Source organism: Penicillium cataractarum (genome assembly GCF_028827025.1).
Source record: "Penicillium cataractarum strain IBT 29864 chromosome Unknown utg000005l, whole genome shotgun sequence".
Lineage (NCBI taxonomy): Eukaryota > Fungi > Ascomycota > Eurotiomycetes > Eurotiales > Aspergillaceae > Penicillium > Penicillium cataractarum.
Genome location: NW_026622741.1, coordinates 5,314,803 through 5,341,467, shown reverse-complemented (window position 1 = coordinate 5,341,467; position 26,665 = coordinate 5,314,803). Strand labels below are relative to the sequence as shown.

At 45.6% G+C, this 26,665-nt stretch overlaps 4 protein-coding genes across 4 annotated transcripts; 1 reads left to right on the top strand and 3 right to left on the bottom strand.

The window, feature by feature from the left end:
- Window positions 1-5,540: 5,540 nt before the first annotated feature.
- N7496_007631 (uncharacterized protein) lies at window positions 5,541-6,132 on the bottom strand (the record flags this gene model as incomplete). The annotated part of the gene is made up of 3 exons (XM_056700560.1): window positions 5,541-5,722; window positions 5,783-5,867; window positions 5,944-6,132. 3 exons carry the CDS (start codon window positions 6,130-6,132, stop codon window positions 5,541-5,543), a joined length of 456 nt encoding a protein of 151 aa, XP_056555973.1.
- Window positions 6,133-16,904: 10,772 nt separating this feature from the next.
- N7496_007630 (cytochrome P450) lies at window positions 16,905-17,269 on the bottom strand (the record flags this gene model as incomplete). The annotated part of the gene is made up of 2 exons (XM_056700559.1): window positions 17,019-17,269; window positions 16,905-16,957 (listed from the first exon to the last, which is right to left on the bottom strand). Exons 1-2 carry the CDS (start codon window positions 17,209-17,211, stop codon window positions 16,905-16,907), a joined length of 246 nt encoding a protein of 81 aa, XP_056555972.1. The 5' UTR covers window positions 17,212-17,269.
- Window positions 17,270-18,168: 899 nt separating this feature from the next.
- On the bottom strand, window positions 18,169-19,775 carry N7496_007629 (uncharacterized protein; the record flags this gene model as incomplete). The annotated part of the gene is made up of 4 exons (XM_056700558.1): window positions 18,169-18,802; window positions 19,052-19,091; window positions 19,354-19,487; window positions 19,531-19,775. The coding sequence occupies 4 exons, from the start codon at window positions 19,773-19,775 to the stop codon at window positions 18,169-18,171; spliced, it is 1,053 nt and encodes a 350-aa protein (XP_056555971.1).
- Window positions 19,776-24,388: 4,613 nt separating this feature from the next.
- Window positions 24,389-24,795, top strand: N7496_007628 (uncharacterized protein; the record flags this gene model as incomplete). Its single annotated transcript, XM_056700557.1, has 2 exons — window positions 24,389-24,400; window positions 24,460-24,795. The coding sequence occupies 2 exons, from the start codon at window positions 24,389-24,391 to the stop codon at window positions 24,793-24,795; spliced, it is 348 nt and encodes a 115-aa protein (XP_056555970.1).
- Window positions 24,796-26,665: the final 1,870 nt, after the last annotated feature.

Here is a 26,665-nt window from a genome sequence, read left to right as displayed (position 1 = left end):
AACCCCTAAACCCTAAACCCTAAACCCTAAACCCTAAAACCCTAAACCCTAAACCCTAAACCCTAAACCCTAAACCCTAAAACCTAAAACCTAAACCCTAAAAACCTGAGCGAACTCATTCGCTATTCCGGCCCGGCATCGCGGTATTCAGTGCACATCGCCTTTCCATCCAACTTCATATCCCCTTCTTTCATCAACGAACAGAACAATAAGCCTCAGCTCACCAAGGAAATCGAAGGAACAACGGCTCCGTTGTCAGAGCTCACGAGAAGTCTGCACACCGCTAAGCAAGTCGCCGATGCAATCATTGTAGCAGTGGACAAAGGGGATTTTGTCATCTGTAGTGAACTGGAAGCGTCATTACTCTTTGGTGGTATGATTGGGGTCTCCCCTCGACGTGGCTTCGGCATCATGGATTCAATTATTGTGCTTTTAAGCGCATTTTTTGGCCCGCTGGTAAGATGGTGGTTCGATTGGATGGTTGCGAAGGATAAATCTCAACTCAATGGCGCGAGACCTGAGTGAGATGTTGCCTTATCTGTTTGGTGCCTTGATAGGTATGGATTTTAATAAACGGAGATATGAATTAAAGCAGGTTACTGGAAAGCCACAGCCTTTCGTCCTGTTTGCTCGTTTTCATTCGAATGTAATTGCTAAAAAGTAATGTAATTGTGCGGTGATAGAATCAACCACAATCAGTATCGTGATTTACTCATACACCCAAAACTACATATTAAACGCGAGAATTTAGATTTTGATATCACGGGCTGCAAGGCTTTATACAAGGTCATGGGATGATGAATTATCAAGCAGACTACAGTAAACTTATTTGTTAGTTGATAACTTAATCTAAGATCATAAGATGTAGATACACAGTAAACTCCCGTTTTTGGCACGCCCAGGTTAGGCACATATTTCCATTAGACACCAAAATCTTGAGCTTGGACCCGCTTTTTTGAGTTTTCTCATATCTAAGAACATCATCCGGCACAACCTTTGTCTGGCACATAAATTTCTCTTCAATTATTGCTATCGGACCTTAGGCGGTGACCATAAATTAGTGGTGGGATAGGACTTAATGTAGTGTCTGATTACACGGTTGTGAGTATAGAGGTCGTGCGTACTTCTTAGAAATACGAAGAAGTGCCACGATTGTGGAAGAGTACCACCGATCTAGAAGAGAGATCAAAAGGGATGATAAACTTGATTCAATTCTGACTAGGAAACATAGCAGTATTTATATCTCAAGATACATGATAAAAGGTCACATGAAATAGTAAGAAATTGGAGTGTTAAATAGTCTCCTGCCTAGGTAGGCAATTCAATGCGAGAATGTTGAGGACCAATCTCGATAGATCTTATAGATGAAGATCCAGAAGTAATGAGGGGTAGTGGGTCTTTCGTCACATGACACCACAAGGTCCATATGTTGACAGATATTATACATAATTATGAGCTATAGAGGAGGATGTGAACGATGATAATACCTAAGACCTAAATAAGGATACTTTAGCTCTATATAAATAATTCTTTTGATAGATAAATTAGTGCTAGACAATATATAGACAATACTACTTCCTAAATTATCGTATCTGAAATATCTAGAGGCTCTATCAACGTCTAGATATTACGGACCTTAAGAAGGCGCGGGTACCGTAGCTATTTAAGGAGTAACCGTGAAGTAATCATTCTACGGACGCTAGCGAGTAGCGTTATCACGTACATTTCGGTATACTTAGGTGAGCCCTAGAAAGGCCCTAAGGTAGGTATTTAGGGCGGGGGCTAGAAACGATCTACGACTAACCGTTATAAATAATACTTGCTTCCTCTACCGATAGTTAGTGAGATATAGGAAACGGCCGCCCCGATACGTGAGGATATCCTATTAAGGATAGGACTTATTAAGTTATAAGCCTAACTTATTAGGCGATAAGCTAGGACTTATTACCCGATAGGAATGACTAGATATATGAGAATATTTATTAAGTATTATATATTTAGTTCTTCGCGATTAATTATATATTATTACTTAGTTACTACCTTTCGGATTCTACTTTATTACGGTTCACTTGAAGATAACCTAACCTATAAGTAGGGGATTTACTTAGTAGCGATACTTAGTAATTAACTTACTTGGCGCGTACTCTAGCACGTTCTGTAGGATACTCAATAGGATCTAACCCGTAGTAAGGCCTTGCGAGGCAACGGTATGATTAAGAGATACTCTAAGAATTCGAAAGTGCCGATAGGGCTAGAATCAGCCGTCTTAGTATATACCCTTATTATAGATAACCTATTTATAACTACGACTAAGGTGACTACCGCCCTTTACGCATTACTCACAGTGACTAGCAGGCACCGCGTAACACTAGAGTCTAGCGTGTTATAGGGCTACCGTATTTCTGGATCTGGTAACAATATCCAGTCCTCCTACAAGAGTCCTTAGATAATATAACTCCGAGTTAATATTCCTATCTAGCACGGTGAAATCCTCGTGTGCCATAAGCAGGTTACACCCCTAAATATCATAGGGTAATATTAGTTAAGTCCTAATATCATGATAATCGAATAGAAATAGCCTTCACCCACATTTCATCCTATCCTACAGGGAGGGGTTTTCTCGAGCTCCTAAGTCGCCTTTAGGAGTAGAACTATACCGACTCTTACTCTCCGTCTAGCTAGAGGAGTATCATGAATAGTTTAGCATAGCGAAACAGCTATTACTTCACTGTAACTCCCCTAACCTTTGTGCATTTCACCCCCCGTTCCACCATTAGCCTCCCAGGTAGCTTGACAGACCTTGAGAGACCTTGAGACTAATCTCTCCAGATAATTGTACGCAAACATCCCTAAGTCTTTTATCGTGGAAGTGAAAATAACTTCGTTCCCGAAAGCAAGAACGGTCATGCCGGTAGATACGTCCTTGGGTAATCTGACACCGTATCGCCCCATCTCCGTGGTCATCTCATAAAATGCATCATGTACCATCTGCCAGAGTTGACCATCTGAGATTCTGCTGACTGGTTTAGCCAAGTGAGAATAAACACGACGCTCGTTGTAATATTACCGATGTTCTTACTTCTGGCTATTTCTTTTAGTCAGGAGTAAAATCTCACGCAATAGGAGCTGTCTCTGCCGGAAATGGAATATAAAATGCTAGACCGAAAGCCTTTTGGAGCTAGTAATCATATATACCCTTAATAATGTAAGAGAGCTATAAAGAAAACATACTATGAATTCTTTCGAATTCAATCGTCTAACTATACGCCTAGTATAGTCCTGTAGTCTAAAAGGTATCCCGTATGCATAAAGTGGAAATTGAGTCTATCTGGGCCGTTAAGGGCTCCTCAACTAAAGAGATAACGCACGCGTGTCGGGATAATTCTGGAGGGTAATAAATAGAAAAATGAATGAATAATAAAGATAAGATCTAAGGAGACACTTAGCGTTAAATTTGATTCACTCTACCTAATAAATAAACTGGAGTTGCTATTATTCGGAAATACACGTGATACTAGTTTCTTAGTCCCGCGGTAGTATTCCTTTACGGATCGATATTTGCAGATCGCCTAGTGTACTGTAGGAGAAAGTTGTGAAACTTTTCTAACCAGTATATGGGCCTCACCGTTGAGTCGTTATGGTTAACTATTATAATGGAACCGCCAACATTTAGGTAGTTTTTCCTGTTCAAAAAGAAAGTTACTATGTCCGGCGCTCCCACGGCGTAATCTGGGATCCTCGGAGTTTTACAGCTGCTGTTAAGACTGCCTACATATCACATGCACGCTACTTATATTGGAACTCTCCTATTTTACCACCAACGGCATCTCAAAAGTGGCACAGTCCCTCTCTATTTAGGATAGGCTCATGCTAAAGGCGTTAGACATTACCGAAGAAATGTATAACACTTTCTACTACACAACATTTTACACCTTCGGAATTCACTCTCGAAGACGGTATGGTTAGGGCAATATTTTAAGTATATATATGCGTTAAACTGCTGGCTAAGGGCTAGAGTATTGAAGATTCTTCGACTTATAATAACCAGGGAGGGCCTATAGGACCCTACCGTCATCTTGTAGTTAAGAGACGAAAATTTACCCGTGGCGATAGAGACTAAATCTACCGTATCTAGGTATACAATACCTTTATAAAGGAACTAGTGTAAGACCATAGTCTAATTATCGTGTCTATAGAGATGAAATTGTATTTTAAATTCGTGATTAAGAACAGTTTATCATCCCGAGGTGTCCTAAACAATCACGTACCTATCGCCTCCCAACCGAGGTCGTGACCAACTTCAGTTAATGGCTACAATATATTTTTAGACCTTTTTGTTTTCTTTTTCTAAAAAAAGGCGTGGGAGATTCGAATTTCTCACTTTGATTTTTTTCTTTCCTGGTAATATTTCTAGTGCTATAATAGTATCCTACGAGAATAGAATTAGGGGATTCTGTGAAGGACTGAAGCAGAACTGTTTCACTAGGAATATATAGATCTTACAATACCCTAAATTATGTTTTGAAACAGCTCTTACCAGTCAGACTCGGTAAGTCGGATCAAAATTTTGAGGTGGCCAAGCCCGATAAATTGTCTCTACGAAGCTCACCACCCGATGAATAATGATATCCGGGAATGCCGAACTTACCTGACATGACGATTCTGACGACTCTTGATGTATTTACCAAACTAATTAATCGTTATCGTGCTAAATAATCATAGTCAATTCCTGCAAGTCTGTTGACAATGATGAAGCGGTATGCATAATCTGGTATGTTAGGGCGACAACGTCTTCTAAATCTTTCGGATTCTTTAATATCTTGCCTTTCTAGAAATGATAGTTGGGTAATTTGACGGCAGATATGATGGTAACAAAAGCAAATATACGTACTATGACTTCGGAAACAGAACTGTATCTTGTAACGTAAGTCAGGAAATGTTTTGTGGCGCAGGACCCATGCCCTGAATAAGGGCGACATATTGGAGAGTCTGGATATATATAGATATATATGTGTGTGTACATTGACGCCTCTCTACATGTACTAGGTAAGTATGTACTTTCGTCTCATTTGTGAAGGAATTCCATATTATTCTTACATGCATTTAACCCCGACATTTGGCGCTGGGAAGTCGTCCCAAGTCCCATGTCCTACGCATAACATTTATCGGCCAATTAAAGAGGTCATAACAAGAGCAAGTTCTGGAAGCAGCGGAAAGAGCTAAGGATAGACCAATCTAATTATTTCGAACAGTAATACCAACTTATTGGCCTTAGAATATACGGTTAGGTACGATGATATCGCGAGTGTGTCCTGTTTTAGAATAATCAAAGCCTTTTCTATATAGATCATATAGTTCCTTTGTTAACGGTGTCCTTCATATTCTCCTATTGACTGCACGTTATTTAAATGTTACGAAAGGGTTCTGTCATTCTCGCACATATTTATCATTCCGGCGGGCTGCAGGAGGTCGTAATAATGACAAAAAAATTGATAGATGTCCCCGTGACACTAGCATATTGCCATGTGTCGGCTACATAGTTACTGGCACAGGTCTGCCATCAAATTGACTGGCTGGGGGCACCCATAGACCTTCTTGTGAGCCGGGGTGCTGTAGCAGGCGGCATCATTTGCCGCACAGTCGAAGACTTCACAACCGTCACCGGGACTAAGCGAGTTAGGACTTTCTGCGAACGGGTTACCCCACTCCGTGCTCAGTTCATCTTGAGGAATTATAAGGTTAGATAAGGTATTCCAGGAAGAGATAGATTACTTCCACTCACAGTAAGCGTAGTCGGGGTTGGATGAGAACGAGTAACCAAAGAAGAGAGGCATATCTAGCGTCTTTGTCTTGGCTATCTTAACGGTCTGCATATTTTATTCCCAGTCAGTTTGCTGCGCCATATGAAGTAATAGGAACAGCACATAGGAAAGAGTAACAAACCGAGCCAGATGATCTAAATGATTCAGAGAAAGTTCCCCCATTAGGAACGGTGGTGAGGGGGCCAGGGGCGCTACCGTCATACGGGAATGACTGTATATAGACAGACTCAGTACAGTGATTATTCACAACGGCATTCTGGGCCGAGGTTAAGACGAGGAGGGCACAAAATGCGATTTGGGAGGTCTTCATGCTTGATATTGTGCTTTTTCTTTGGTGATTGATATTGGTATCTGTCAGATCCCTCTGGGCAAAGGAAGGAACTAGCAGTATTTAAAGGATGAGGATCATGGCACGAAGATATCGGGCCATGGCACGAAACCTGGCATGCCACTAGTCCTAACTAGGTATCCTTCCCGCATCACCCAAAATGATACATTCGACAGCTGTATAATACTTGCCAAGCCCTTATGTATGTATTTCCCTATACATAAGCGCTTCTCGTAAATAATCGAATGTCGTCGGCGATCATAGACGCCGATATCATGTGATCATGTGACCCAACCGGGTGGTTGTTTATGTTGACCCTATACATTCCAATTAGCCATAGTAACACATACCCCTTCCTACACTTCTACATGTAAGTCCCCCTAATCTAGCGTTCTCCTACTAATCTCTCTTTACCACAGGTCCTAAAAGCCTTTAAAATCGCACAAATCCATCACATCCACTAGGATTTCAACCCTCCTATCCAAGATGGCCCTCTTACCCCCCGTGACAACTGGTTAATCGAGGTCGAAACCAGCCGAGAAGCCCGAGATATCCTCAACGAATTCGCCGCCCACCAGGGATACGCTATTACCACTGCCCATTCGAACAACTGGCAAGTTGACCTTCACTGCGATCGTAGTGGCCAGCCTACACCTACCAATCCCGAGGATAGTAGCCGGATCTCGGTCTCTCGCCGCTGTGGCTGCCACTTTGCCGCTAAATTAGGCAGGGCCCCAGGAGGCTGGCTTCTTACGGTGCAGGAGGGCTCTCACAGTGGCCATATAGCCTCAGAGCCATCTACACATCCTATACACCGCCGCCGCCAGCTAAAGGAGCTTAAGGAGAGGGTAGAGAAGCTATTTCTACTAAGGCATTCGAACCAGGAGGTTATCAATATCCTACGCCAAGAGGAAGCCTTTGCTGAAGGCCCAGTTGATACCGAGGACCCTTACGAAGCCCGTATTCGCCTTAACACAAGAGACCTAAAGAACCTCCGCCGCCGTGTAAGGGGCCGGTTACTTAAGGGCTGCTCACCTACAGCAGCCCTTCTTGCAGGTTTAGAAGGTTGGGAGGTCTTCCATAAGGAGGTGGATAGGGGTACGAACCAGGCTCAGCATATCTTCTGCGCCTCTCAATCTGGCCTTGAGCTTCTTACCAGATTTCCCTCCGTACTCTGGATTGATGCCACATACAAAACGAATTGTTACAAGATGCCTATGGTCAACGTTGTGGGAAGATCGGCAACTAGCGGGACCTTCTATGTGGCATGCGCTTTCGTCTCTAACGAGAGAGAGGGTTCATACCAATAGGTTTTAGAAACCCTTCGAGATCTTCTACACTCCCGTTCAATCCCGCCTCCTATCACTACATTTTCGGACGATACAGAGAGTCTCTTAGCTACCCTAGCAACGGTGTTTCCTACTACAATCGCCCTCCTTTGCATATGGCATATCCAGAAGAATATTAAGAAGAGATTGAGACCAAAGATCGCTCAGCATATCTTAGTCTATCTTGAGAGGGAAGGGGATACGCGAGATGAAATTACGGAGCGTTGGCAGAGCGCAAAGCAGCTATTTAACCAAGTCATCTTCGCACCTACAATAGCTGAGATGAAGACTGCTTGGGAGAGCTTCCAGGAGGAATTCAAACACGAGGTTTTTGCTGAAGCTATACAATACATCTCCAACCAATGGATGATGTGAGGGGCTGAAGTAAGACTTAATTCAATCTAACTAGGCCAACATGCTGTTTACAAAAAGCTTAGGGAAGAAAGGTTCGTCCCGCGTGTTCTCCATGTCAACATGCCAAGGTTCCGTGATACACGTGACCAATATCGGGCAACAGCCCGTGACAATACCCCCTCCTAGCCTTAACTTCGTTAGGGGTACGACGACATGGGTTCCGGTGTCGATTTGTTGGCGAATCACATCCGAAACGGGGCCGTATTGCTCCTCAAAGGCATCCAACGCGCTGCAGTTTTGGACCGAGTCTAGTCTTTCCCACGTCTGTTCCGCCCATCCTCTCCATTTCACTAGCGCTTCGTCACGATATCCTCGCCCAATCTTCCTCCGTCGTATAGCTAGGATTCGCTCAACGTCGTATTCCTCCTCCCCGTCGACTAGCAGCGGTGGTGGCTGCGAATCGTCCACTACTTGGGATGGGAACGGGTCCGTTGCCGCTGGGCGGACTAACTCGATGTGGAACACTGGGTGTATACCAGTAGGCACATCGAGTCGGACTGTAAACGGTGACGGAACGTCTACTACTCGGTATCGAGCATGTAGCCAATCTAACTTCTTTGACGGTCGCTGCGTGTGTACATTCCGAAGGTTTAGCCAAACCCAGTCATCCTTCTTATAGATAGGCGCAGCCTGTCGACGTCGGTTCGTTTGCTCTTCTTGAAGGGCCTGTGCAGAAGCAATAGCGGCCTGGGCCCAATCGGTGGCTTCTCGTAGGCGATTCACGAAGGTTTCGCCTGTCTTTCGTGGTTGGGTCAGGGCGTCCTGTAGCTGCCCTGCTTCGTCGATACCAATCGGGTCAATGTGGTAGCCGTGGGTGAAGAAGAATGGCGAGATTCCTGTTGAAGCGGCATCACGATTATTAATTGCCACTGCGACTATTGGTAGTAGATCTTTCCAGTTATCCTGTGCGTACGTCGTGAACACACGTAGAATTCGTTCGATCTCCTGATTGGCACGTTCTGTTGCACCGTCGGTCTGGGGGTGGAAAGCAGTGGATAATCGGCGTTGAATCGATAGCCTTTCGCATACCCTTCCCCAGAAAGAACTCACGAATTGGGGGCCGCGGTCGCTCACAATCGCTAGTGGTACCCCATGATGCATATAGAAGTGTGTGAGGAACACCTCTGCTACATCCTCTGCTGTTGTATTCCTCATTCCGACTAGAATCACGCCCTTTGTCAACCGATCTGTTATCACCATACAGTTTGTTGCTCCCGTGGATCCTGAGGGTGGTAGCCCGGTAATGAAGTCCACTGATATTTCGGCCCAGATTCGCTGGGGAATTGGTAGTGGTTTTAATAACCCATGTCTTGTGTCTCGCCATACTGAGCTCCGTCCACAGATTGTACAGTTACGAAGGAAACGTCGTACGTCCTTCGCTGCCCCTGGCCAGAAAAACCGTCGAGATAGTATCGAATAGGTAGCGTCTCGTCCTGGGTGCGCTGTGACGTGTGAATCGTGGATCTTCTGTATAATTCCCGTGCGTAGGACTTCGTTATCAGGGATCCAGATCCGTTGTCTGAAATGGAGCAGTCCCCGATCGTCTAGATGGCACTCAGATAGGCTTGTTTTAATGTTCGTTTCGGCAGCAATTCGGCGCTCTCCCTTTAGCAAAGCGTAGGAGATTCGTTGGTAGATCGAGTCGGACGCCCTTGCTCTTTTCCATTCCGTCTGTAGTTCTGGTTCTTCAAAGAGAGGGATATCTCTTTCAAAGTCAATCCCCTCACTAGGTTGGTCGTCGGCTGGTTGAGGGTCTAGCCGTCCTGTTTTGATCTTGACCCTTTTGAGTAGGATTCGGAAGCGATTCGATAGCCTTTCGTCAGTGATACTCTTAGGCATATCCTGGCTCCGTCGTGATAATGCGTCCGGCCTTACTGCAAGCTTGCCAGGGCGATAACGAAGGTCGAAATCGAACTCTGTTAGGAGATCTGCCCAACGCATTTGCCGTTCGTTCAGGTGTTGTGCTTTGCCGAAGTATCGAAGGTTCTTATGGTCTGTTACGATGGTGAATCTAGGCACCATTTTCAGCTCAGGTCTCCATTCGCGCAAGGCGCGTATAATCGCTAGAAGCTCCTTATCATGAATCTCGTAGTTTGACTCTGCTGGAGATAGCTTCTGGGATAGGTAGGCGCATGGCCGTAGTTGTCCGTCGGGGCCACGTTGCGATAGAACCGCCCCAGTTGCCCATCCAGAAGCGTCGGTTTCCACGACTGTTTGGCGATCCTCTTCGAAGTGTGCTAAGATTGGTGCGTTTATAAAGAGCTCTTTCAGTTCCGTGAAGGCCTGCTGGCAGTCATCGTCCCATTTGAAAATAGCGTCTTTCTTCATTAGCCGTGTTAACGGTGCCGAAAGGTCGGCGAATCGTGGTATAAACGGTCGGTAGAAGTTCGCAAATCCAATGAAGCTTCGCACGTCTCGTATAGACTTCGGCCTCTCCCATGCTCTGATAGCCTCTACCTTCTTTGGGTCAACGCGGATCCCCTTTCCAGCTTCGACGATAAAGCCAAGATACTTCACTGAGCCCTGCTCGAACTCCGATTTCGCAATATCGCATTGTAGACCCGCGTCCATTAGTTTCTGTAGCACATCGCCAACCTTTCGGCGGTGATCCGCTAGCGTTCCGTTGGTGTAGATGATTATATCGTCAACGTATGCCGACACGAAATCATCTAAGTACTCTCGCAGAGTCTGGTTAATGTACCTCTGGAACGTCGCCGGCGCGCCTGTTAATCCGAACGGGGTAACGTTCCACTCGTAGAGCCCATATCGCGTCCGGAATGCTGTCTTCCATTCTTCTCCGGGGTGAATGCGGATCTTATGGAAAGCTGCGATGATATCGAGTTTCGTGAACCAGCGGGCGTGCCCCATATTCCGCAGCGTCTCGCGAATCAACGGTAGAGGGTAGCGATCCTTCACCGTTTGTTCGTTTAACCCTCGGTAGTCAACGCAAAATCGTACGCCACCACCTGGCTTTCTAACTAACAAGATTGGTGCTGCTGCAGGTGATTGGCTCACCCGTATAAAGTTCTTCCCGAGTAGGTCTGTCAACGTTTTCCGTAGGTAAAGAAGTTCCTCTTTGTTCATGCCGTAGAGAGGACCATATGGTGGTGGCTCTTCGAAACCGTTTCGGTCGCGTTTCAGAGGGATCTTATGATCGATTCCTGGCCGGTGCGGAGGTAGCTGGTCGGCTAACTGTTGGCTGAAGGCGGCTAGCCATCGCCAGTAGTGTTTCGGTAGCTTATCCTTTGGGTCGATGTGCTTCTTGGGTCGTAATGCTCTCTCAATATCGTCTAGCGAAACCCTGCCGATTCGCAAACGATCCGCATCCGGTACGCTACGTACGAGTTGCTGTATAGATGATGCCTTAACCTGCACGACGCGTAGTCTCTTTACTCCATCAGGCCCGATAGTGCGATCCGCGCGGTTCCAACATCTTGTCCGCTCCCCAGACCTTGTGAAGATGTCTAGGTATCCTTTCCTTGCCGAATATCGTCCGTTCACGTCGTGTAGCCATGGGTCCCCAAGTATCATACTATCGCTTTGTGGTCCGATAATATAGGCAAATACGCGGCCTTGTTGCTGGCCGTGGACATCGAGGTCGAAATGGGTAATGTGGGTGATTCGGCACTGGTTCGGTACCACTCCGTCAAGGACTCGTGGCTGTATCTTAATGCGCGGAAGGTCGAGCGACTGGACTAAAGACTCGTTTACCGTTGCATAGCAGCGGCAGCCGCTATCGACGAGAGCTTGTGTAAATTGGATTCCATTCACTCTAGCATCGACTATAAACGGTAATGTCTCACGTTTAAGTAGCTTCTCGACCCCCTTCCGCTCCTGCTCGCGGCTTAGAACAGGAGCTATTCTTTTCCCGAATCGTCCTCAGTAGTCACATCTTCGTTGTCGGAAGCCGTCGTGACTGACTCGCTATCACTTGTAGGCCTTGCCTTCTTCACATTGACCGTACGCTCACGTCTTTTCTTGCTCGAACTGGTAGCGGTACGTGTACTATTCGGCGGTTGCGCCGGTAGGAGTGCGCACCTCGCGATAAGGTGTCCGGATCTCCCGCATCGTAAGCATTTCCCTTCGGCCCGTCGCTTATCCAGTTCGTCCTGGCTGACCCATTTCGCTTGCTTAGGGTGTTCCTTCTCGAATCGTTGGGGTTTCGTACGCGGTTCGGTACGGTTTACAGAGACAGTAGGGGTCCAGTCCATCTCGTCAGTCGTTCTCTTAGAGCGTGTATTCCGAGTACGATTAATATCCAGGGTGTCGTTGTCTGCACTAATCTCGTGGAGTCGTGTGATTAACTCCGAAAAGGTGCTAGGGACGCCGCGATACCGTAGCGTTTCGGTCATTTTTCGGTTAAGCGAAGCTAGCAAAACTTGCCGCTTAGGCTCGTCAGGCCATTCAAAAGCGCCTGCGTCAGCGAATTCCCTTTCTAACTGAGGTAGGAACCTCGCGAAGGACTGGTCTTCGCGTTGTCGTATTAGGTGAAGCCGTCTTGCTGCTCTTGCTTTGATGTTCGGGTCGCCATAGATGTTTTCGAGGTAGTCAAGAAGCTGTCGTGGTTCGCGGTCGTTTCGCTGTGTTTTCACGAACGAATTGGTGTTCTTTAGGGCTAGCTTTTCTAGCCGAGAGAAGACGTACGCGAATTGATCTTGTGGGCTCCCGATAGCTTCGCCGTCTACTGCTAGCTTGTTTTCCATCACTGTTCGCCAGGATGGCCACTCCGAAGAGCTCCCTGCAAACATCGCTGGGTCCGGTAGTCGTGGCCGAGGGCGTTGTATAGCTATCCCTGTTCTATCCTGCGTGACCTCGGTTTCGATTCGAGAGGGATTCGGCGGTGTTTTGCTAGGGATTGATATGTTCTGGAGTAATGCCTCAAGTTTTTCGATCCGTTCGTCTTGCGCGGTGTTCCGTTCGTTCTGTGCTGTGGTAGCACTCTCGTATACGGCGTGGCTCTGGGCGATTTGCTGCATTAATGTCTGAGCCCAACTAGGGGGACTAGACGATTCGCTATTTCTTGCCATTCTCTGCCGTGTGTAGCGGTTTATTCGTGCGTTCTTCGTTTCTCAATCGGCTTCGCGTCGAGGGTCCTATGGGTAGCGACCGGTACCGTTTCGGTTGCTATTCGCTTATATTCCGTTCCAATGTTCCAATGTGCCTAGGAATTGAGATCTTCTAGGGCTTTCCAATACGTCTCGAGCACTAAGGCCTTATACGCGAGGGTTCCGTTCCGTTGTGTGGCCGTCACTGAATCGCCGGGGATTCAGGGGTGTTTCCAATGAGCGCCTAGGTCGTCTTCCTAGGGCTTTCTAATAACCAGTGGTACTTCTAGGTGTAGAAGGAAGCTTTTTGTATGTGAGGGGCTGAAGTAAGACTTAATTCAATCTAACTAGGCCAACATGCTGTTTACAAAAAGCTTAGGGAAGAAAGGTTCGTCCCGCGTGTTCTCCATGTCAACATGCCAAGGTTCCGTGATACACGTGACCAATATCGGGCAACAGCCCGTGACAGATGAAGGATAGTATAAAGCAACGCTTTCTTCGCTGTTATACCAACCAAACCCTTCACTTCGGAGAGACCTCCTCCTCGCGAGTAGAAGGGGCCCATGCCTATCTCAAGACCTATATCAAATACTCGATTGGAGATCTCCTGACAGTAATGACCCGGGTTCAAACCGCGGTTAGTACTCGTCATATTACCATCAACCAGGCAATTAGGGAGGACCGCCAGAAACTACCAGATAACCTCCTTATACCGTTATTTCGGTCGGTTCTTGGCTGGGTTGCCACATGTGCCCTTCAACGAGTTGCCCAGCAGTTAACTGCCTACCAGAAGAAAGAGTTACAGTTGGCAGACTGCACTCACTACCATCGGCAGTCACTGGGGCTACCTTGTATTCACGAGATTGTGGCAGCAATCGAAGGCAAGCAGGCCCTGAGAAGGGACCAATTCCACCGGCAGTGGTGGCTTCTAGCTTCAATTGAAGACGACTACCAGCCACTTAACATAGAAACTGTTCTTCGAATCGAGGAACCAGCCATCGCGAAGGCCGCCGGGCGTCCCCGTGGACGGGCAAACCATGCTCAAAAGGACCCTAGGGTAGAGGCTGCGAAGAGGACTGTTGAGGCTGAACAACCAACCACTAAACAACCAACCACTAAACAACCAACCACTAAACAACCAATCCGCCGATCCACTCGATTGGCCAGATCCACTAAGCGAGATCCCTCTGGATTCGAGATTGTGAGGAAGGAGACCGCCCGTGTAGGGCGGAAAAGGCGATGAGAAGGGCGCTGAGAAGGGCGATGGGTAGGTGGAAGGGTAATCTAGATTGATAGTATGTTAGCTTCTTAATTAGGAAATTGAATTATCTTTGAAATCTCTGCAAATTCAGGCGATTTGGATGGCTGTATGGACTCTTGGAAAATAGGTGGTAGTGGTAGAAAGGTAGGAAGGGGTATGTGTTACTATGGCTAATTGGAATGTATAGGGTCAACATAAACAACCACCCGGTTGGGTCACATGATCACATGATATCGGCGTCTATGATCGCCGACGACATTCGATTATTTACGAGAAGCGCTTATGTATAGGGAAATACATACATAAGGGCTTGGCAAGTATTATACAGCTGTCGAATGTATCATTTTGGGTGATGCGGGAAGGATACCTAGTTAGGACTAGTGGCATGCCAGGTTTCGTGCCATGGCCCGATATCTTCGTGCCATGATCCTCGTCCTATTTAAATAACTCTACTGATCGGAGCATCGATATTACTGAAGATATAATGGAGTCAATCCTAGAGGAGGTCTTTGATCTAAGACATACTACATACTACATGTCTTGGATTTTCAGGCCACCGTAGTCGTGTTCTGTGCCATGACCAATCAAAACAACTGCCAAGTGAAACATCTGCATCACTGCGATTACACATACTCCGCATCAAGAAGCTCGTACCAGGTAGTGTTACATCTACCCCGCAACCACGCTTATTTTCTCAATCTTGGCATCGATCTTTGTTCATGATTTCCAACGTAGAGCAAAGGACAAGTTAGGCGGTGTAGGGTATCTTCAGAGCCAAGGAATCTACAATAGGTTCTTTACAGAATTGGAACATATTCCATTACGTCATTGCTCCTTATTCAATCGGTGTTCAATGGTCCTCTGCCGTATGTTCTGATATGTCGGGGCAATGCCCGGAGTGAGGGGCTGCCTGTTCTACGAATTTTTGTGTTCTACTACTTTTTGTATGTTATATCTAAGTATTCAAGTTATGATACCAAACTCGGGGGATATTATAAAAACATACATATAATCTAATTTTCTACAGGATGAATCCCATATCAGTATATTGAAAGTCGTAGCTTTTCCACGATAGATGGCAAGGGCCCATCCCGCTTCAAAAGTAACTGAAATTGCCGGGGGATATACCGGTGAGAAGATGAATTATTTTACGATCATACAATAGAGCAAAGTAGAATAGCTGTTAGTTCCAAACAAAAGTAATTAATACACCATTTTGCGACTTGATCATACGTTAATGTGGGATTTCTGGTCCGGCCGATTACAAAATCCTAGCGAAGACGCGACGTAGATTTACGGTGAGGTTTCCCCAATTGTTCAGACAGCAGTTTAAATCGACTATTTCAGGCCAAGTATACGGACTCTTCTTTATTCAATAATGAATGATGAATATTCCTGCAGCCTCAGTTTAGTGCTGTTTACGGAGTATTTCTGACCTTATGAGTAGGTCGGGAGTATCCCTCGAGGATCGAAGACGTGCGGCATGGTTGTCATTGGATCGGGAACAATATATGCCTTACAGTAATTATAGTCTTGAGACCTCACTATCAAATGATTGAATATGATGGCTGAAACACAAGGGTCAAATCATAACTAAAGAAGCGAAATCCATGAATAGGGTTTGAGACTATCATCTTCAACAATACAAGGCCTTCAAACTGTTTGATACTTTGAGAGTACATTCTCCAGTTCAGCAAATTCACGCATTATTGTTTTCTTGCATTCTTCCGACCGGGGAACGATTCGACATGGAAATTTGTTCGCCAAAATGATAAACCCTTCACTATATGCAGTTGTCGGATCAATATCAGTCTCAACAAGATTTCCATTTCCATCCACAGCTTTCTTAAACTCGAAAGCCCACAGTAGCTTACAAATCCCCAAGAAGATGTTTATCTCGCCAAGGTGTATTCCTGGACACACCCGGCGTCCATTCCCATATGAATAATGACCCCGAGCCTCAGGGTCACTAGCGGTCAAATAATCTGACGCTAGCTTTGTATAGCCAGCATAATGATCTGGATCAAAGACATCTGCATTTTGATACCGCTTTTTATCATGATGCAGGTACCACATATTGGTCATAATGGTAGCTCCTTAGGGCAAGAGTTTTTTGTCGATCCAATGGTCTTCTCTCACGTCCGTAACGATCAACAACGCCACCTTAGAATTTTCAAGGTTTACTTACCCTCAGTAAGAACGCGAGGTATGCCAAGGCCACCGACGGAACGCCATCTCTGCGCCTCCTTGACGACCTGTGTAACATGAGGTAGTTGAGCAAAGTCAGACCAGACAGGGGTCCGAGTCTCGTCAATAATATTATCAATCTCTTTTGAGCTTCTTTTGGATGTCGGGCCACTGAACTAAGGGGGGGATGCAAGTGTTTATAACCGAAGAAGAGGTATCGGATCCCCCTTCCAATGCTACCCCACCGAGGAAATAAAGTTGATGATCGTTGAGTCCCAGTTTCCCATTCTGGTCCAAAACGTTATCCATGAAACACCCAAGGCTACCAGTGGTTTTCTGTCGATGCATAACATGCCTCACATTTTCCCCGTAGAGGTCAACCATTTCTTTTTGTCCGTCCAAAGTTCGACTTTTCCAGTTCCCAAGGAATCTTTCGGGTATATAGTTCAGGAATGGGAACATGTCTACCGGTGGCGTGGCCCCAATCTCCATGATTTTGGACCAGTGGTCCACTAGCTGTTAAAGCTTTTGCATGTGTGGTGTATCGAATGATGGTGTTCGTATCCCGAAGACTGCAGTGAATGGGTAGGTCACCTTGATCGTTCACATAGCTTCGATCGTAACGAAACTCACGGGGGCTCATGATAATACTATTACTGTGGCGTTTAGCATGTAACATATATTGATCTGGATGGACTATAAAGTCTCGTAGCATTTGCACAGCCTCGGCATTTTGTGTTTGAATATGGACGTTGTCGCATCGCGATGACATGAATTCCTGGTGCAACAGTCTTCGGAACAGTCTCCATTCTGACCCAGAGTCCATGAACAGCAAATGATCACCACCGGTGATCGTGTCAGCTACTAATAGATCCGGTCGTTTGCTGGATATATCTATTTCTAGGGAAGTTCCCGCACAGCGGCCGCCACCTTACCGACCTAATACACTTTGGTAGAACTTAGTTTGAATCTTCCTTACTTTTGGGTGGCTATTGGTAGCCAGTGATCTATTTTGCTTTTTGTGTTAAGATTCCTTACTTGTTTGCAATGGCATTTGCCACGCATCCAACCAGATCGTGTTCAAAGTCATCTGTTCCTTCCCGAATACCCCGCGCATACTCCCGCCCGTGAGCCATGAAAGGTATGAGAAATCTTCTCTTTTGGGTAGCTGAATACAAGAGCCGATTTTGGAAATGACTTGAAAAAATCCTCCCAATCTCCTCATTATGCATCGTGTGCTACACAGCAGTGATATTCTTCGAACTGTGCCATGCATTGAATATACCCATCTTAGGCATCTACAAGCGTGGTGTTGTTCCCAGCTTCCTTTTCACCTCTATGAGCACCAACGGGAGCGACGTACGAGGAGCTTCAAAATTCTAATACTAGATGAATAATGACTGCATTTTCCCTGTCTCACTCTTTAATATAAATCTTTTGTCTCTTCCACCAGCGCCAACAGTGTCGTTGCGAACCTCTGTGCGATCTTCTAATGACCAATTCGCTGCTGATACGGAATAGACTCCTCGTCGCCAGCCTTCGCGGCTGCAAGTCACCCAGTTGCTCCAAAAGCAAGGCGATTCCCTTCAACCCTTGAAGCGTTAGCTCAGTAAAGCGCAGATTGTCTCCGGTACTGATCCGAATTCCCTCACTCTCTACGACTTTGGCCCCTTCAACAGGGTGCGGCTCAGCGGCAAAGGTCATGAAGGACGCCCAGATAAGGCCACAGTAATATAAGCACATTGGTACATCTATGGGCGGCTCAGAACCAGCTGGAAGAGACTTAAAGTTCTTCTGGATGAGGATAGCATGAGATAAGCAGGGTTTGCATTAGGGGAGCATAGGCCATGTACTTCTGCGCAACATCGTAGCCCTCGCGACCAGTGGCACATTCCAGGGCATTGATGTCAGCGTAGATGCTGATGTAGATGGAGTGCCAGAGCATCATCAGACTGAGCCACCCTGATCTATTTTTCATTACGGGGTAGTAGGATGTATACCATGTTGTGAGGAGCTGCTGGCATTTAGATGCTGCTAGCATGGATGGAAATGTCGGCGAAGATGTCGATATGGATGTAGCGTCCCAGGGATTGTCGATAAAGTACTGGTGTTGCGCTTCACTGGCAAGACCGCTTATAGACTCCAGAATCCCGCTCCGTGCAAACTCACTGGGAGATAATTGTTGTGGGAGGTGGTTTGGGGGCGTTGGATAGTAGCATACCTTAACTTCTGCGCGAAGGCTGGTTTGCTCTTCGAGCATAAGGTATTTCCAGTGCTCTGCACTCGATGCTGTGAACAACTCAGCAGAGGAGATTTGGGGTAGGCGGCCCGGGGAGTGTCGGAGTATTGGCTCATGATGGTGCAAGCGAGCGAGCTCTGCATCATGGATGTATAGGCCAAGGACGATTCTATACCAGCTAATGAGTTGCCTGCATCATAGCGTCTTGATGCGGAGATAGATAGGTTTTACATACCGTTTCTTGACTTCTTTCTCAGGCCAATTCAACCATCTTCGAGCGCCTGACCATCGAGGCCAAGAAGGTTGGATTGGGAGTTCTGTATCTCAAATAGTCTTGCCTTCCGTGCCCACTTGATGCAATAAAGAGACTTTTCGTCATTTGAGGATCATTCATGATATAAAGGAACTAAGCCCACTGCAAGCATACTCCCATGCCACATTTCGACCCTCATTAAGTCTTTTGGCCTCTATTAAGCAGAGTATAAGTTAGCTAATCGATCAAGCGTCACGAGTCATTCAAGTCCCCTCAGGAACAGGTTCATACCCCCATCAAGAGGCCAAAGGTTTGTTCAATAACACAAGCTTGCAAAGCGACCAAACAGGTAGCCCCAGATCTATTAATATAGGTCTCCCACTGCTTCTGTTAACAAAACATCTCCAAATTCCCGTAGACTTCAAGTTAAGTACCCACTGAGGAAAGAATGGCTTTATTCAGCCGCTCAAACATACTGATACCATGATAAATAGCACGCGAGGAGCTCACAAAGAGACTCCCCGCGGAACAAATCGCAAGAAGCAGAACGGCGTTCTGAGTGCTCGGTCGAAACCACGGGAAAGAGAGGGTGGAATTTCCAAAAGTATGCCTGAATACAAAGGTCTTATCAATGCATTAGCATGTGAAGATACCATCCAGAATCAGAGACTAGGCCATGCGAAAGTGAGGAATTTAGAAGAAAAGGGGTAGATGGTAAGATTCCATGTTGCACGCGCTGTTGAAGATGATCTGCTAAGCGCTTGCGATGCGACTCGTCGATGCGATTGCTATCCGATAGCATATCTGGAGTTGTTCGACCGGAAGGGGAAAGTTCTAAGCAGGTATGCCATTTTCTTTGAACCACACTTGAGGGTTGTTTCGAACGTCCGCTGATCATAGAACCAGGCTGTGCCGTGGGAGGCCGTGAGACATTGCTTATTCAGCATAGCCTCTGTGGACACATAATCTGGTAAAGCAAATTGCAAGGATAGATTAATAGCATCTAGATCAAAATCATCACCCGTGAAGAGCTTCTCTAGATCCCTGCCAAGCGAATAATCCCAGCCAGGATTCTGCGAGCTAGTGTCGTTCGGCGATTTGTGGCCATTCTCTTGAGAAACTATTTAGGTCGAGGAAGTCATCTGTGATGGACTGGCGCTGCTTTGACTAATCGAAATGCCAGGTATGCGGTTGTCGATTGATTTGGCGATATGTGATGAGAAGGGACTTATTATATTCCCTGACATGGGGACTGAGGCAAGGTCCAGTGGAGTTGTTTCGGGGGCAGAGAAACCTGGCGCAGTGCTTGGGGGATGAAAGGCAAACTCGGGGTCAAAAGTCGTGCGGATTCTGATGTTCATTCCTTTCATCTCGAGGCACCTCGTGCATCTTAGCAGTGCTGGCGGTCTTGCTTCCAACTAGGTGGGAACGCGAATGGCGTAGAAGTGTGTCTCTTTTAGGTAAAAGCGAGGGTTCAGTTGAAGCAGGTATACCAGTTTATGTATCTCGTAGTATGTGTTTTAGGTCAGGGTGGAGAGTACTTACTGTCGCCCAAATGTCTTGTCGCAGACCAGACAGTTGAACGGCCTTTCCTTCGTACGTGACCGTATATGACGGGCTAAATGTTCCGCTTTCTCAAATCCTCAAGAACACACTGTGCAAATGCGCTCTTCCTTGGACGTTTTGCGTTGGCGCTGACGCTTCATCCCTCGGGACGCGGGCTTTAGGCGTAAAGCACTGGGCAGTGTGCCCCCGACCTAGACAAACAATATTCAGACGCCAGCGAAGACTAATGAGATATCAAATTAGACCCACCTCGGCGGAACCGACTAGGATAACATTAATTCAATCAAAATTAAGCCACAAGGAGGAAGGTCTCCCAAGTTTCCTGAACAATTATAGATTGAGTGGAATGCCATGGGCGGCGATCTACGTTTGCCGACTACCCGGTAAGTAATTTATTCGTCTAAACTTTAAATTTAGATTTCCCTAGATTAATATCGTGCGTTGTATGGGTGCTTGGCCGTCTGGTGGAAATGTGGGATCTATGCTTCTATATCTGGGGAGTGAGTGGGTCTTACATATGAAGGCACTATGCTCGCATTCCGCACAACAACCTAACCTATGGTAACCTAAGGCCGAGAGGACCACTCTAACTAGACCACAAGGGGATTTGCCTGTTTCGTAACAGCGACCGGCAACAAGGCGCTGCTAATGTTGTAGTGACAAAGGGGCATTAGCCCCTAGATCAATTTACGTGAAAATATTTGGTACATGCGAATAATTTATACATGCGGTTGGTGGAAAACCCGCTCCCTAGAAATCCGGAGTTGGGGAAGATTAAACGGCTAGTTGACTTGCTCGTGATTTTTGTAGATCTTCGTGAACCATGATACACCATTGGAATGGCGTTTGGTGTCGCTGAAGAAACCCTAATAGAGAAGGGCGCAATACGAGAGCCTAGGTGTGCGACCGGTGAAAGATGGGATGTGATGCATATATCAGGTCAGTTATAGTAAAGACCGGAAAAGACGTAGGTAACACAAAAGAAGATAACAGTCTCCTATAAGTGTGTAAAGACCGGGCCCTTACATATATTTCAATACTCCATCAGGCCTTCTCTCTCAATCCTTCGAATCGTCAAAAGAAATAAATCACCAGTTCAGAGCCGCCACACAGAACATAGAAGACCGGACCAAGATAAAGAAATCAGAGAACCCAAGGAGTAAGTTATTCGACGGCCTATTAAGGTATAGCATCCAAACCTGTCAACAGTAGCCCTACTACAAGCGATAGATCAATGTCTTGTTTCGCTTCCTTATCGTGTCTTTCTAAACTAGGGTGTGAACAGTTACACTGACTTGGTGTATCTTTCTGACTCTCCGAAGTGAATCCTCTTCTTCATCATTTAGGCGTTAATATCACATGGTAGCGAGCCCAGCAGTAACCATGCCAAGCGTCCAGAGCATCCTGGAAGTCAATATTATGACAGCCATCACTGGTTCGCCACACTAATGCACCAAACCCATATCCACCAGCACTGGTCTCCTCAAAGCTTGCAAACATCAATGTATTTTCTGGGTATATAGAAGAGTGAGAATCAACAGATGGCTTACTAGGCCTAAAATTCCGAGGTAGCACACTAATTGAACCCACCATAAGTATTGGCAGTGTAGGTAGATCCAGTGGTATAGTCGGTCAAAAAGATGTATTGATAGATATAACCAGGACTGGATGGGTTCTCTATGTAGTCGGAAGCGGCGAGCTGGCCATAAAAGGCCCTAACGTGACCAGCCAACAACGTGGCTCCAAGGAGTCTTCAGAACTTCATATTGAAGCCATCGGTAAGTCAAACCCGAGGAAAATTGGAATATTTGAAGACTAATAGGTAGTTGATTTTGATTCAAAGATATGAGAATCATGCCCTTCTTATCCTCGTTACTCATATCTTATTCTTCCGGTGTGGATTCACCTTCCTTAGCTCGGAGAAAAACAAACGGCGGTCTTCAATGCAATTCATACTAAATTCGCATATAATAACTAGTCAAGAGCAGCCTCATTTCATGGTTTATCATGGGGAATGACATAAATGACAAGCTAGTAGTAATTTATTCGTCGAGCTGTTTTCCCAAACAAATGCAACAAATATCAGGGTCAAGGTGTTCAGCGTTCGCCTTTTGTAGTTAGAAGTTGGGTTTCACTTTTTTGGTCAGAAAAGGGTTGATGATAGAATCGATATTTAAAGAGCTCTTCACGGCAGTCGGGACGGTCCTGAATTCTGTACGATCCTTCATGATTTAGACTTAACTAACGATTAGTGCTTATGTTTTTGAGAGACCGGCTACGATTCTAGACCGCTCTGTGGCATAACGTAAGCAAATCGACCCACAATTTGATCAATAAGCAGCCGTAGTGACCAAATTGAAACGGGTAACTAACTGACTATCGGACCTTTATTGAGTCTGGCAAGTGTTGGAAGCTCGAGGGTAGAGGTGACTTGATTTTCTATGCTTTATCCTAATACGGCAGTTGCACGGAATTTTCGTGCGGGGCTCTGGAAGAGCCGAGTTCAGCTGGACTGTGAATTAGCCAGCAATCAACTACCGGAAATGGCCCTGCCGGTGTTGCTTGGCATTTTGACGCGTAGCCCTGACAAACACATTCGGACTCGCGCCATGGCCCGGAGTTCAGTTGGTTATTCTCTTATGGTGAATTCCGAAACGAGAGTACATATGCGCTCATCTTTCATTCCGCTCTCCGTTTCCCTTGGCGGCTGCAGGCTAACCTTAGTTCGCGAATTTCGTCTACCTAAGTACAAAACAGTGGGGCACGTTGAGCGAAGGTCAACTGACCGTGACAATGAACTGACCGTGACAATGTTTACCGGTTAGCCTAATGTATTGCAATTGGCGGGAGAGGCCTGTGATCCGAATTCATTCTCTGTCTACTATACATCTTAGGAAGTAACGAAGCAACAAGTAGAGTTGGGCAGTACATATGTAGAGGAGAATAAGTGGATCGGGGTTTCTATGCTTAAACTTTTCAGGCGAGTCCGGCCCCGCAGATTTGCCGAAAGTGCGAGCGCGGGATGAAGAACCCGCTAGAAATCCCAACGGCACCTAGGAATTGTCATGGTCCTTCCCGATTTAATCATTTGTTCTCTAAAAAACAAGTGATTTTGAAAAGAGTAGGCATTCATTCTTCCCTGGAGACTTCATGATTAACGAGATACGCATTTATTCGCCGTAACTCACCTGGACCCTCATTACTCAAGGGTCATCCTCTGGGAAACTAGATTAATGCATAGCTGCTCGCTAAAACGGGAGGTGTCTCTTGGCGAGGCATCAACTATAACAGAGCCTTTGCTTGCATGAAAGGCTACTTCCCTAATGGTTCACTCGATGAGCAGCACGACGGATTTTGTACATCGAAATGATCCGATCGATAAATTTCCACATCTCATATAGTAAAGCCCAGATTCTAATACGTTTCGATTACAGAGAAAAGACATGAATCTTAAGAATTAATTCTTCCTTCCTTTTCGGACAGCCACTTTCAAGTTATGATATGCGGAGAGTATTTCCAGAATTATGAAAAATAAGCGACTATCAATTTTTGATCCGTTAGCCAAATCAGTTAAAGATGTAAATATCAGAGCCTATCAAGATACCAAGACCGGCTTTTCAGATCAGAGACCCATCGATCGAAATTTCTCCACGGCTACAGACGGGAGGTTAAATCACTCACAGCATACGTAAGTGTTTCATGTAGCTAGATAGTTAGTGTGATGAACTATCTCTGATTTGGCCTAGACAGTGTCTGACGCATTCTTACTGCAACACGCTGTTATGGGGCGAGGGGTCTCATGTATCTTCTGATTATGGCAGCATTCAAATTGTGCAAAAAGTATATAAATAAGGACGCTTGCTTCAAACTGAATGGAATATCAACCAAAAAATTCAAGCCACTTTGCAGAATTATCGGCCAGAACAAAGTTCTTCCATTTCCAAGATGATGAAAAAGGTGCGAGTTGATTAACGTGAGCACCCTGTTATCATACAAAACTAAACATCGCACATCAGATTGTTACCATCTTCGCAGCCATTGCAGTCGTGGCAGTCGCGGAACCTACCATAGGCTATGCTGGATACTTCAACACCAATTGTACCGCTCCCAGCATCGATGCCGCAAATGCGTACGCCGGATCTTGCATCAACGTGGAAAACTTCCCAATTGAATCATACAGCGCTTACGTCGAGGCTGGTTCCTGTGCCGACGGTACATCTGCTGTTCTCAACACCTACACAGCCTCTGGTTGCGACGACTCGACCCTTTTTGACACCGTTAGCGTCAATAGCGAGAAGCAGTGCTTTGAGGCAGACGTGACACTGGTCAGTCTGAAGGCGGAGTGTGTCTAAGGCCGCTGGAAAATAGCAAGATACCATCATTCTTCGCTTGATCTATGTCCATATATGTCCATAGTGCTACGCTCCAAGGTACGGCTGGATAGTGCCTGTGGATTTATTTCATAGTCCCAAGATTGTGGTGATGGCTTCTTTAAAGAGTATTGAGCCCAGAAATTTATCCTTGTCCAATCTTCATATCACATGTACTAGATGTGACTTACTGCTCACGGTGTAGCCCTTGAAAACATGTCAACCCGTTGAACTTGAAACGTGAGTCGAAAACCGAAAAGCACATATGAGCACTCTCCCAATGAGGGTTTTACGGCCAATATTGAGGCCAAAGGTGATTTTTCTTAGCCAAGGATTATCTCACAGAAATAAAATTAGATGCCTTACAATCGTCTATCGTAAGCCAAAATTCCAAATGACCATATAGGCCAGAGAACTGAACAGCCGCTTTGCTTGACCGTTTCTATAATCCAACCACAGATTGCGTACAGATAATTTCTATCTTATTCAATTTTAGCGAGTATCATATATTATTTATCGCTAGACTAATTTATTTTATGACCTCTGACTTCATTATATGAGACGGTCATGCGCCTATCCCCCCCCCCCCCCCCCCCACATTAAACAGATTCATTACGCGTATTGAGTGACACAAAAGCTGGATGCTGTTCAGGGCGGCTACTAAATAATCTCGAGTTAGCAGCTGTGAGATCATAGAAGCCGGTCGTGCGAATGGCAAGGTCTGTACTCTGCAACCGTACTCAAGATCCGAAATACTCGATAAAGTGCACTAAAATTAGCTCGTTAGGAAATATATCAGCCATGGTTCAACGAAGTAATTATAATTTGCTGAAACTGAAATCATAGGTTCAAACTTATAGTTAAGACTATTTAATGCACATAGCGTAGAGTTGGATTCTATGAATTCGGCTTCTCATTTAATTCTTAGTGGAGTATTATGTAAGAATCATCAGCAGTGAGTGAAAATCCAGCAAAGAGCTATTTAATTGAATGAAACTAGTATGAAACTTATTGCTTTCGCTGGTGTGGCAGTATATCTATCAACCTTGACCCTGACAGGCTTGTGACGCTATTGTGGACTACCTATACAATACTAACTCTCGACTTTACCTCTAGCCTATTCATCCATGATATCACAGCCAAAAACCATTTACTACCATTTATCAAGATCCAGATTTGACTCTGCTCTGTTGGCAGGGTAAACGGGATCATATGGCACGGTTTGCGTGCGTTGGTTATACACAAGAGGATTTGTTGCAAGAAGTTAACATTTAATTCTAAATTCATCGTTGAGGAGGATTTCTAATTCCAAGAACTTATTAAACGTAATCATTTAATCCCGTCTCAAAGCGTCTGGCTCGCGAAATTTTTCTCGGGGAATAACAAAGAACCACTGATGTAGATAGAGTATGTCCGTAGAGAGTGTGTGTACGATTGGGTACAGACTTTTACTATCTACTGATAAAAACCTAGCATGGCGGCCACCTTTATCGCTAAGTCCTGCTATTGCAGTACAAAATTATGTGAATAATAACAAAGGCTCTAGCGCAACTTCATAGAGTCGCACTCGACGATATAAGAGTTTACACATATCTTCTGGTCAACAATATTCCCTAACGAGCCTCTAAATTTTGGTTGTACTCACGTACAATCTTATAAGAGCTCAGTAACACATGAAACAGATGATAGAAAGCTTAGGTTTAGAATATCTCTCTGGAGATCTTGACAATTCTGAATGCCTAGCCGAGATCCGCGTTGCCCACATTGACCTACAATTATCTGAGTTGAAACGGTTATCGGAAGCTCCACGTAAATGAACCATCGGATACCAAGTTTTCTATAATACCACTCA